Source organism: Ursus arctos, unplaced genomic scaffold, assembly GCF_023065955.2.
Source record: "Ursus arctos isolate Adak ecotype North America unplaced genomic scaffold, UrsArc2.0 scaffold_22, whole genome shotgun sequence".
NCBI lineage: Eukaryota > Metazoa > Chordata > Mammalia > Carnivora > Ursidae > Ursus > Ursus arctos.
In genome coordinates, this window is record NW_026622897.1 from 10186757 (window position 1) to 10199069 (window position 12313).

At 55.6% G+C, this 12313-nt stretch overlaps 1 protein-coding gene across 3 annotated transcripts in view; it reads left to right on the forward strand.

Annotated features, from left to right (window-relative positions):
* Window positions 1–6123: 6123 nt before the first annotated feature.
* The window catches only part of ZBTB16 (zinc finger and BTB domain containing 16), a 178847-nt gene continuing 172657 nt past the window's right edge, over window positions 6124–12313 (forward strand). The window contains exons 1-2 of one of the 3 annotated variants that reach the window (XM_026505722.4): window positions 6124–6453; window positions 9462–10819. In XM_026505722.4, coding sequence (XP_026361507.1) covers window positions 9552–10819 — 1268 coding nt within the window. In that variant the 5' untranslated portion in view covers window positions 6124–6453; window positions 9462–9551. Of the gene's footprint in view, window positions 6818–6853; window positions 8587–9461; window positions 10820–12313 lie in introns of those variants that run through there. The other 2 variants (XM_026505723.4, XM_044386638.3) reach the window with 2 other exon arrangements.

Below are 12313 nucleotides of genomic sequence, written 5' to 3' on the forward strand. Positions count from 1 at the left end.
GGCAGAAATTGAAACGGAGCCCAGTGATGCCCTCAAGGAGCCGCATACATTTAAATGCAACAGCTATCCTCAACTCTTATCTATACCCCATTGATTTTTTTCAAAGGTTGGTGAAAAACCCATAGCTACAAAGAATTCTGCCCTAGGTGCTGGGAGACAGAATGGTCCCTCCTCTCCCAAATTCCTAAAACACTTGGCGTCTATATCCACTCATTCATTCATGCGTGCATGCACGTATGCATTCATTCAATTAGTTCATTCATGGAAATTCAGCAAGCAGAGATCTGTTCTGTTTGACAGTGTACTAGGCTCTGTGGGTTGGGAGTGGGAGCACCAAGTTGAACAAGATTAGACCTCGCCTTCCGGAAACTCACAGTGGAGGGAGTGGTCAGAATGCACGTAACTCAGCTACCAGGCAGATGGTGGTAAATACTGTGATGAATAGTCCAGCAGCGCTTTGGGGCTGGGGGAGGAGGCAGAAATTAATTCTGACTGGGGGGTGGGGTGGAAAAGATTACATCAAGATCCAACAGCGACGTCCCAAAGAGACACAGGAACCTGCCCTGGTAAGGGAGGCTGAGTCAAAGCATCTGGCTCCCAACTCACAACAGCCTTGGCCCCCCGGGTGTCCCCCCCCCATCTCCCACCCACTTAGACCTCAGAGAACAAGGCCATGAGCTTCCTCAAGGAAGAACTCCAAGGTGGTCTTCCCGTTTATCTAAACAATTCATATGAATTTTGAATTCCACTCCACGGGATACCAACGTTTGTTTTGCTATAATAATTTCAGTATAATTGGCTTAAATGACCTGTCAGCGAGTAAAATCATTCCACCCTGCGGCGCATGCGCCCCTGACAAGCCACTTGTAAGCGCGGGGTACCTTCTCCAGAAACTCAGCTTCTGAGATGGGAAGTCCAAGGCGGCACGTATGCCGCTTCTTTTCTCCTTGTCAGGATGAATGAAACACGCCGCTTGCAGGACTCGGAGATGGGGCATAGTGCACAGATAACACAGGACTCACGGGTGAGGCCTGCGCTAGCTGACCGTGGGACGTTTCACACACTTCTCTCACGCCAGGGGAGAAAGAGAAAGAACAATGCAGCTCGGACAGGAGCTGTTTCTGGACCACGGTGTTTGCGGTGGCACCTCCGAGGCGCGTGACCCTCTCTCCCTGCACGCCCTGCTCGGCGTTGTGCAGAACGAGGGCACGCCTGTTGGAGAACAGCTGCCTCGGCTTGCAATCTATACCAGGAAACACCTCAAAGATTAAACAGTTGGCTATTTAATGTTAAACAGCATCAGAAAATGTGGCATACTTGCCCTCTCCTGGCCTCCCCACAATGAAATACCAAAGTGTTAAAAAAAAAAAAAAGGCCCCGTGTGATGAGGACTTGGGGGTTAATTTTCAGCATGGTGCCTGGGGATTTAGCTGTGGGACTCCCATTACTTGTAATGGGAACCCTGCTGCTTCATTTCACGCATACTGTATGGAAACCGCACCCTTCCACGGCTACACAATTTTGGTTTTGAAATTGAGGCCTCTTTCTCAGAGCAAAGCAGTTTTTCAGAAACACCTAACTACTCAGCGTGGGCCTGGGGCCTGTGTGTTTGTGTTCATGTGTATGAGAAAGAGAGAGAGGGAAAATGCCTTTCTCCTAAGTGCAGGTGCCCCTTTCAAAGCCAGCAGCATTAAAACGTGATGCCCAGTAGCTGACAACAGTGGTTGCTCCGTCTTATCCCAAAGCTTTGTCAGGAACCCCATAAAACTAGCACATGGTTGGTGACACCCAGTGAAACCCTGTGCTTCTGCCGTAATAACCTGAACCCTGCTGCCTGTCATTAAGGGACCTCTCTTATTAGACATCTTTTTTTTAAATAGCTGCCATCATCTGGTCCCAGTGTACATTAAATCCCATTATAATTATAAACACACTTCCCCATAATATCCGCTGCAGATTTCATCCACACTGCCTACCCCCTCAGGGCATCTTTGCGCTAATAACAACTCAGATTTGCTATTTGAGTTGACAACATTAAGGTCCCCACACCATTTGCAATATGCTGGGGAAGAGAGAGGAGAAAAAGGTTTCTCTTCCTCAATCATGAAGATCGTGGGGTCACAGTGACCCAAGGCCTCAGGAGCTAAAAGAGACAATAACCCTTCTTCCCTTTGAGAAGTCACTCTCTGCCCAACAGACGGGAGGATGGGTGTTCTTAGCACCTGGAGGCGAAGCCCAGGTTTGTAAATACCACTAGCCAGGACTCCACCAGGAAAACAGATGGCGATTACTAATCAGAGAAGCCGTCTTCTTCTTTGGTTTTCTGTGCTTCAACTAACAGGAGTCCACATGTCACCTGATTATTTCCCCCTTCTGTTTTTTGGAGGGGGCATCTAAAAAAGTGACATGAAAGAATTAAAATAATTAAGAAAAAAAAAAGACAAACCAGAGAGAGCCATCAGCCTACGCAGGGAGGATCAATTTGATTCTGGTGTTTTTGATGTCATTTGCATCTACCTAGAAATACCTGCAATAATGACCTTGAAGTCTAGTAAGGTCCCTCGCCTCCGGGAAAGGCCAGAGTAGGCCTGCAGTATCTTCCCTCAAGAGTCCCCAGGGGGGCAGCGATCCGAGGGTGCCTGCGACAGCCTGGTCTGTCCCCCAGTGGCAACCTGGAGTTCTCAACTGCTGAGGAGACTTCTTACGTTCTGGGGCCTCGCTGCCTGCCTCCCTCTGCAAAAAGGCTTTATTCCAGCTCATCTCAAGGGTTTAGTATGCAAAGTAGCTGCTTCTCCCCCAGAGGTAGGAGTCCTTGATTTATTGATCACGATAGGAAAGTCTACCTTTAAATTTTACGGCTGTTTTCTAGCCAAGGAGTTGGAACAAAATGAGTTGCAACATATCGTTACTACTCACTCAGGACACAGAGTACTCCAGACACCGCTGCGGCTTTCTTCCCGGGCATCTGCCGGGCCGAAGGTTTATTGTAATTCAAAACTCCCTGCTCAACTTTTGCCTGTGATTTTGAGGAAGGTGGGAAGGTGACCTAAGCCTGTTTACCTGGTGGCCCCATTCAGTGGGCACCAGGTCTGTCCTCAGCTTGCCTGGCTGCTGGTAGCTCTCCACTTCAGTGGAGTAAGAAGAGAAGGAAAATCAAAAGCCCTTGTGTTCCTTTTTCTAACTTGCTAGAGGCTGTACCGTCTAGAAGTGAAAATCATGAGCTCTGCTGTCGTCATGGTCTGATTTAAAGCCTTAGCTCTGCCGTCTTGGGAAGGCGTTTAACCTCTCAGTTTTCTCATCTGAGAAATGGGGGAAAGGATAGCACCTGCCTGAATAGGGTTGTAATAAGGATTAAATAACACAGGATAGGTAATGTTACGATTCATAGTCTGTACTCAGAATGAGTTCTTATTTCCACCATCTCCTCCCTGTAAGATCCCTTAGACCTAACATAGCCCCCTCTGCCACAAACTGCGCTCTGAAAGGCTGCTACCCGTGGAGGGAATGTGAATAAAGGAGGAGATGAGGGAGTAAGAAGATTCAACGTGGAATTCTATTCCAAGGTCAATTCATCTATTCCCCTGTCTCCAGCATGATCTGGTAAGACTGAGGTCTCTCCTATTTTTAGACCTCTCTGAACTGATGTCCCAGCTTCCCTTACCATAGCCTTCAAGTAAAAAAAAAAAAAATCACTACAAATACATGAACATCAGAGAGAGAGTTTTCTCCTGTAATTTTCCATCCTGCTTGTCTTCAGGTGCCGCCATATGAAATCTCTGAACTGGGGATTCTCATCAGCCTTCGGGGGACCCAAGGACATAGCTCTGGCTATAAATGGTGCCAGTTTTGGTGGGGGAGCTGCTGCTGCTTTATCTGGGCCCAATAAACCTTATCAAACTGCTGTGCAGCCAGCCTTCAGCGCTAAGTGGAAATGCTTGGAGCCCAATGCTGGCTCTCAGCCCACAGCCTTGCCTTGCCTTCCTCCTTTTTGTTACCTTCTCCACCTCTTAAATTCAGGCATTAATCTGTCTTTAACACTTACTAACAAGGGCTGGGCTTTTTAATGGGCAGAGTTTATGAAGCAAGGGAGATTTTCACATTGAGTGAATATGGCATGGAGTGGGTGGGGGGAGTCCAGGGCCATGGAGGGATTGTTCTTGCTCTCCCATTGTTTTCAAGGCTTCTCTCTTTCTCTGATTTGAGGATTAATAGGAGATTAGGATCAAGGGTTAACTTTGTGCTTCTCCTGCTACTGCACTTAGGAGGGGCTGGTAGGTGACTGTGGATGGCAAGGCGGCAACCTTCTGCAGGCACCATCTCCGGGCAAAGGCTCAACAAGTCCAATGATCGTTCCTTCTCTTTCCCTGGTGAGGCACTAGGAGGGTCCTTCTCCTCTTCTTACATCCCTCTCCTCTTGCTCTCCTTGCAGACCAGTGCTTTCCTAACTTCCTTTAAATGTCTTTCCTCTTGCAGATAGTGTAGACCTTAGCTAGAAAAACAGTCCATAACCGGGATTGCCTTTACTGTTATCAAAATGAATACCCAGGGACTGGGCTTCTCCAGGGATCCGTTAGGTGTTGCTGCACTCAGAGCTATCCAAGGGTAGTTGGCTCCCTCCCTTCACTTCCAAGTGTGCTTCTCTGCCCTCTTCTCTTCTCCTCTGACTCCTGCAGGGCTGAGCCCTTTCCCTGCTAGGAGACAGGAGCGTGCCTGCAGGGATGGAACTGCCTGTCCTTGGGACTATTACCCCTTAGCTGGTCGTGGGAGCCTGAGTACTTTGCACGCCGGCCTTCAGCGGCCCAGAAGCGGATTTTTTTCTCTAGCTGATGTCTGCCCCCTTCCATGACCTTATAGTTCTTGGGGCCTGACTCTAGGTCTGGGGCAGTACCGGAGACAAGCATCAGAATGTGATTGTAGGTGAGACCTGCTCAAACCTTTGACTCGCCAGCATGTCAGAGACAGAATGTGGGGACTCAGGTCTCCCTGACTGAAGCCCTGAGATGCTAAGACTGTATGACCTCCAGGGCTGACTGTCCAGAGACCCAGGGAGGGCGCTCTCCACCACCATCCACACCCCAGTGATTTAGGACATTAGTCCAGCCCCCAGGGCCGGTGCTCACAAGGGACCTTCCCACCTCTTGCCCCCTACCTTTGCTAAGCTCCAGGGAAAAGGGGGAGAAGGGGACTCTCTGCTGCCCGAGGAAGGGTAGGTTTCTTCTGGTTGCTTTCCTCCGAGGTTAGTGATCTCAACTCCACTCTCTAAAGCGGAGCAAACAGCTGAGAGGAGGAGGCTCTTTTGGGGGGCTCTGGAGCTTTTTCAAGCTTTCACTCGCCCCCTGAAGGCTTTGCGCTGAGTAGGACGCGGTTCTCAGGAACTGTCTCCAACCAGGTTCTCTGGCGGGGGGGCGGGGGGGGGGGAGCAAAGCCCAGGGATGCTTAAGACTGGGAGGGATAACGTCCTCTCTGGCCTAGATCTCGGCCTCCAGGGATCCCGACAGCTAAAATGGGGGAGGGATCTCCCTTCGACGACTGATCAGCGCGGACCCTCTGGCACCAGGCTCCCCAGGGCCTGCGAACTGCGCGCCTGGAGACTTCTCGCAATCCGGATGCCCAACGCCTGGAGGCATAGAAGGCCTGGGCTTGGGCTGAGAAAGGGACCTTCTGCAACCGATGTCGGGGTACAGGCGATGCGGCTCCGAGCCCGGAGAAAAGTGAAAGGCGAGATGACACACACAGAATCGGGGCAAACACTGGAGCCAGGACGAAACTCCGCGCCCGGGGCAGTAGGGAAGAAAAAAAACCTCGTGTCTAGAAGAAATAAAAAATCTGGGGTTGAAGGTGGGGGCTGCTCCTCGCCCTTCACCTCCATTGCCCCCACGAAGGGTTCCGAGTCCCTGGCACTGCTCTCCGCGAGCGCCTTCTTCTTCCCTCTTCGCTGGGCCGGTGAGCGGCGGCCGCCGGCGCCCCAGCAGCAGCTAGATGTCAGGCGAAGCCCGGAGCGCGACGCGCGGGGAAGGGAGGGGAGGGGAGGCGGCGGAGGGGAGGGGTGGGGCGGGGAGCGCGCGGGCTTGGCCAGTGCGGGGGGGGGGGGTGGTGGGTGGGCGGGCTGAGCCCGCGGACGGCGCGGGAGGGGGGAGGGAAGGGGGGCAGCTGTGGGCAGCGAGCCGGGCTCGGCCGCCAGCACTAAAGATGGAGAGGCGCCGGGGCCTCGCAGGGGAGGGGGCTCGGCGTTGACGTGGGACGCGGCGGAGGCGCCGCAGCCGGTGGTGATTTGCTAACCTCGCAGCAGAGAGGAGTTGAGGGCGATGAGAGCGGGTACTGCGAACTGCCGGGCGATGCCGCCGCTGCCGCCGTGATACCGAGAGCAACAGTTCCCAGCAACACCCCTCCCCGACACAGGCACACACCCCCAAGAGGCACGCACACCCACCCCCAGCGCCCGGCTTGGCAGCGGTGAGTGAGGGGCCGGGGAGGGGCGCACCGCTCAGCCGTAGGCGCGCGCCAGGGCGCCCCGGGGCTGGAGAGGTCCGAGGGGCGCGCTCCCTTCGGCCACTCGGCTGCCGGGCTTGTGCCTTATTTTATAAGGCTTGTTCCCTTCCTGCTGCGGCAGCCGTCGCCACCGCCGGTTGGGGGTCGGCTAGAAGGGGAGCCCCGGCTGTCAGCTTGGGCGCAGCTGCCTCCCCAACCCTTCCGCTCTAGGGCACGGTCGGGTGAGAGGTGGGGGGCAGAGCGGTCTGCGGAGGCTGAAGGCGCGAGCGGAGGGTCGGGGAACCAGAGGCTTTGTACCACCAGGGGCCAGCGGAGGAGCCAGGAGGCGGTGGGTGCTCATATGTATGCGGACCGGTGCGCGGGCGCGATAGGGTTGTGGTTTATTTGTGTTTATTCGCCGGCCGGCTGGGAAGCTGGAATCGGAGGATCCGAGGAGTGGATCTGCGGGCGGAGGGGAGCAGGACTCGGATTCACTTGGGTTTGCTTTCTGTTTGAAAAACGTGGTGGGCTCTTTTTTTCCTGATTGGACTTGACCCCCCACCCGTTTTTTTGGGGGGAGGGGCGGCCGTGGCGGAGCTCCGGAGGGTCTCCCGGGCTCCGGGCCCTCCTCGGCTCTCGGCGGGACCGGCCGTGGCGCCGGAGCTCGCTGTGCGCTCCGGGCCGCGCTCGGTGGGTGCCCCGGCTCTGCACCTGATGCATTCGGGATGCGTTTCCCAACCTGGCGCGCCGGCAGCTCGCTCGCACAGCCCCTCGAACGCTCCCGCACGCGCTCGAAATGCGCACCATCTCGCCGGCCCCGCGGACCCAACGGAACGCACAGACGCTCGGTGCAGCGATTTACTGCCCCGCTCGCTGGGACGCTCACAACGTGCCCGGGCCGGGCACCCTGCCCGTCGCCGCCGGGGGTCACGGCCCTGGGTCGGAGAGGGAGGGCCGGCAGCTCCCTTCTCGCCTTTCCTTCCACAACTCGCTGTCGGGCTTTTGTGCTTCCCCTTCGCCGCGGGGCGGGTCCGCCTTCTCGCGCTCTCGCCTAGGCGTCCAGCCTGCCCGGACTCTGCCTTTCGTCCGGGTCCCTTTCGCTTTCCCTCTTCTCTAACCCGGCTCCTTTTCTCTCTGCCGTCTGCCTCCCCGGGAAAAGTTGCTTCCCCAAGTTTGCTGAAGTCGCTTCCAAGTCTCCGTGGGGGTGGCTGGGACCGGGGGCGTGTGAGAGCAAGATCGATCCCCGGAGCTCCAGCGGGTTAGCGCCGGCGTTCCTCCGCGCCGCCGGGCTGGGCGCTGCAGCCGGCGCCCACCGGATCCCGGGGCGCCGAGCCGTGGGTGGGGTTCGGGTGACCTAGAGCACCCTGATTTCCCATAGGACCCAGGGCGCTTGCTTTTGGGAAGGAATTCGGGTGGCCCAGCTTCCATTCTCTCGATGGCCCCTCCTAGTTCTCCAAAGCCCCTGGGTCTAAGGAAAGCGCACGCACGGTGGCAAGGCGCGGCTGAGTGGCAGGCGGTTCCACTCTTGACGGCCTTAGTTCCACCCCGGAGTGGGCAGCAAAAGTGTCTTGCCTAGCTGTTCTGTTAACCCTTTCTGCGTGGGATCTGTGGTTCTGGAGCCAATAGGGCTCCTTTTGGGGGCGGAGGCAAGCAGTGTTTGGAGAGCCAGGGAGAGCCTGTGTTCTGCTGTGCTTCCAGTTGGTTTCACTGCAGCGTTGGCCACAGCAAGGCAGAGGCTGGGGGCCACCTGGATCTGGGTGATATCTTCCTAACACATCAAACGGATTCGGGAGCCCCAGAGCCCAGTTATTGATCCCAAACAGCGTTTGGGGAGAGGCCTTTGTCTCCCAGCCTGTTCTCTTTTCATACTAGTTTTAACACAGGGTAGATGCTGGTGCCACTCTCGCTTCTGGTGTCTCCAGGCATGTCCAGCACCAGCTGCTGCTCCTGGGCACAGGACTTCAGAGCCTGCTGCACGTGCTTGGAGTTCATGTACTTAGCGTGTGCACTGCTGGCTATAGGGGTGCATGTTTCCTATGATCACTTCCTGGGTCTTTCATAACCTACTCTCCTACATCTTATAGTTCTTCTTGCCCACTGGGCACTTGTGGGCCGGAGGTAGGTGTGGCATCTCATAGAAGTATGTGCACACGTGTTCAGTCTCCCTCTGTGGCTGCTGCGTGCACGCACACACATGCCCATGCACACACAGTCTAGATTTCGGATTGCATGTGCAGTAGCTCTGAGGCACCTAGGGGTGGAAGTAAGCCGAACTAGTGTGAGGATTATGTGTGTGTGTTCCTGTTGGTGCCTAAGTGGGGGGGGGGTGTCAGGGTGTGGGCGGGGATCAGTCCCTCGCAGCCCTGAGAAGAGGGGAAAGGCAGAAGCCTGGAAGGTACTGGCTGGTGGTAGGATGGGCCAGAGGAGGAGAGCCTTGCTCGTAGATTTCTGTGGGCCAGGACTGTAGGCTGCGAGGCCCAGGTAGGCTTGTCTGTGCTCCTCCCACAGCTGCAGTGATGGAGGATGCAGAAAAACTTTGTTTAGAAGATGAGGTTTACTGCACAGGGCGTTGAGAGTGAGATCCAGGGCTTTAGTTGACTAAAGGAAGGGGTTAAACTCTTATTTGAAGTGCGGGCCGACACTTCCTCATAACGTGTGTTGGTCTTGTTGCGTGTATGGGAGCCCCCACCCTGAGACTTCAAGGAAGCCCAGCACTCACAAGGCTTCACTGTGATTCCCGTTTCGCTCATCTAACAGACATCACAGAGCAGTGAATGAAGCACGTCCTGTGGCAGAATCTTCTCTTTACTCTCTTTCTATCTGGGCTCATAGAGGTAGAAATGCAGAGTTCTAGGGAGCCTCCCCCCCTTAAAATCACCAACACTGTCTCACTGGGAGGTTATGGGCGTGCTGTGTTTTTTGACTCCTTACTTTTAGGAACATTGATCTATCTTTTGTCCTCTCTTTTCCTGCCCCTCCCTGATCTCCTGTAGCCCTCTCAGTTGGCCCAGGACACCCACCCAGCCCCGCCACGCAGAGCCAGGAAGGAAAGAGAGCCTCATGCCTAAGCCGAGGGGAGCACCATGGATCTGACAAAGATGGGCATGATCCAGCTGCAGAACCCTAGCCACCCCACGGGGCTCCTGTGCAAGGCCAACCAGATGCGGCTGGCCGGGACGCTGTGCGATGTGGTCATCATGGTGGACAGCCAGGAGTTCCATGCCCACCGGACCGTGCTGGCGTGCACCAGCAAGATGTTTGAGATCCTCTTCCACCGCAACAGCCAGCACTATACTCTGGACTTCCTCTCGCCAAAGACCTTCCAGCAGATTCTGGAGTATGCATACACGGCCACGCTGCAAGCCAAGGCGGAGGACCTGGATGACCTGCTGTATGCAGCCGAGATCTTAGAGATAGAGTACCTGGAGGAGCAGTGCCTGAAGATCCTGGAGACCATCCAGGCCTCAGATGACAATGACACGGAGGCCACCATGGCAGATGGCGCGGCCGAGGAGGAAGAGGACCGCAAAGCTCGGTACCTCAAGAACATCTTCATCTCGAAGCATTCCAGCGAGGAGAGTGGGTATACCAGTGTGGCTGCACAGAGCCTCCCTGGACCCATGGTGGACCAGAGCCCTTCCGTCTCCACCTCATTCGGTCACTCGGCCATGAGTCCCACCAAGGCTGCGGTGGACAGTTTGATGACCATAGGACAGTCTCTCCTCCAGGGAACTCTTCAGCCTCCTGCGGGGCCTGAGGAGCCAACTCTGGCTGGAGGCGGGAGGCACGCTGGGGTGGCGGAGGTGAAGACGGAGATGATGCAGGTGGACGAGGTGCCCAGCCAAGACAGCCCCGGGGCCACTGAGTCCACCATGGCAGGCGCCGTGGGGGACAAAGTTGAGGAGAGGGGCAAAGAGGGGCCCGGGACCCCGACTCGGAGCAGCGTCATCACCAGTGCTCGGGAGCTGCATTATGGGCGTGAGGAGAGCGCGGAGCAGCTGCCGCCTGCAGCCGAGCCTGGCCAGGGCCCCCCGGGCCGACCCGAGCACCCTGCGCCCCCAGCTGAGAAACACCTGGGCATCTACTCTGTGTTGCCCAACCACAAGGCTGACGCCGTGTTGAGCATGCCATCTTCTGTGACTTCGGGCCTCCACGTTCAGCCTGCCCTGGCCGTGTCCATGGACTTCAGCACCTACGGGGGGCTGCTACCCCAGGGCTTCATCCAGAGGGAGCTGTTCAATAAGCTGGGGGAGCTGGCTGTGGGCATGAAGTCCGAGAGCCGGACCATCGGGGAGCAGTGCAGCGTGTGTGGGGTGGAGCTTCCTGACAACGAGGCCGTGGAGCAGCACAGGTAGGGCCCACTCGGGTCCCGCACCCCGCACCCTGCACCCCAGCCCTGGCCCTCTGGCTCGGACACACTGCCTTCATACCCAGCTACCCCCATGCCGTGGGGCCTGCTCTTTGTAAAGAAACCCCCACTTTTTCTTTTTTCTTTTTTTTTAAATTTTTTATTATATTATGTTAGTCACCATACAGTACATCCCCAGTTTCCAATGTAAAGTTCGATGATTCATTAGTTGTGTATAACACCCAGTGCACCATGCAATACGTGCCCTCCTTACTACCCATCACCGGTCTATCCCATTCCCCCACCCACCTCCCCTCTGAGGCCCTCAGTTTGAAACCCCCACTTTTTCTAAGTCCTGGGTGGGTCGGGGGACATACCCTTCATATGTGGCAAGAGGGCCTGGGGTCTTTCCTAAGCATTGGGGAACTCACGGGCCCAGCTTCTGACCAGGCTCTTCTCTCTTTTTTATGCTTTTGGGCTCCCATTTGGTTTTTCTGCTGTTGGGTCTGGTCGCCTTTGCCTGGAGTGACTGGGAGGGAGAAGAGGAAGTGGGATTGGGCAGAGGGTCTCCCATGGCCGGGCCGTGGCCATGTGGCCGGGTTTCAGGGACATAGGTGCCCAGGTCCCTGGGGAGTGCTGCCCGCCAAGGCAGGTGGTGTGCAGCTCCGGAGCAAGGCAGGGGCTGGTGCTGCTTCGGCCGTGGCCGTGTGCGCAGCTGCGGTTCCACCCATCATTCCTGGTGAACGTTGATCACCAGGAATGTTGCTTCCTCCCCCTCCTCGTTCTCTGCCCCTGCGAACACATTTAGAGGGAGTTGATTTACATTCAAGGGGGAAGGACGGGTATGAGAGTCTGGATTTTGCAGTCTGCAGTCTTATTCTTATCCCATCCTACTCACGTTGAATTAAATGCGACTAGGGGCCAGCACGGCTCCCCTCTGGCTTCTGTTTCTTTCTCTGTGACACGACCATTCACCGAGCTCCTACGGCAGGCGTGGTTCAATTCTTTTTTTTTTTTTTTTTAAAGATTTTATTTATTTATTCGACAGAGATAGAGACAGCCAGCGAGAGAGGGAACATAAGCAGGGGGAGTGGGAGAGGAAGAAGCAGGCCCATAGCGGAAGAGCCTGATGTGGGGCTCGATCCCAGAACGCCGGGATCACGCCCCGAGCTGAAGGCAGATGCTCAACCGCTGTGCCACCCAGGCGCCCCAGGCCTGGTTCAATTCTAAGTGCTTTACACGGAGTCATATTTTTGTTACAACAGTCCTCTGAGCGGGGGTGGGGGTGGTGGTGCTTCTTTCATGTAGGAAGATGCTAAGACCCTTTCCTGGGGTCACATAGATGGTAAGAGACCGGGTTGGATTCAAATTCAGGTCTTAGCCTCCTTGCACTTTGCCACCTCTTGGAGTCCCTTAGTGCCGAAGAGGTTCATGTCTACACAACAGAGGGTTTTGAGAATCGTTCCCCTAAGGGGCATGAATACGGACAGAATCAGT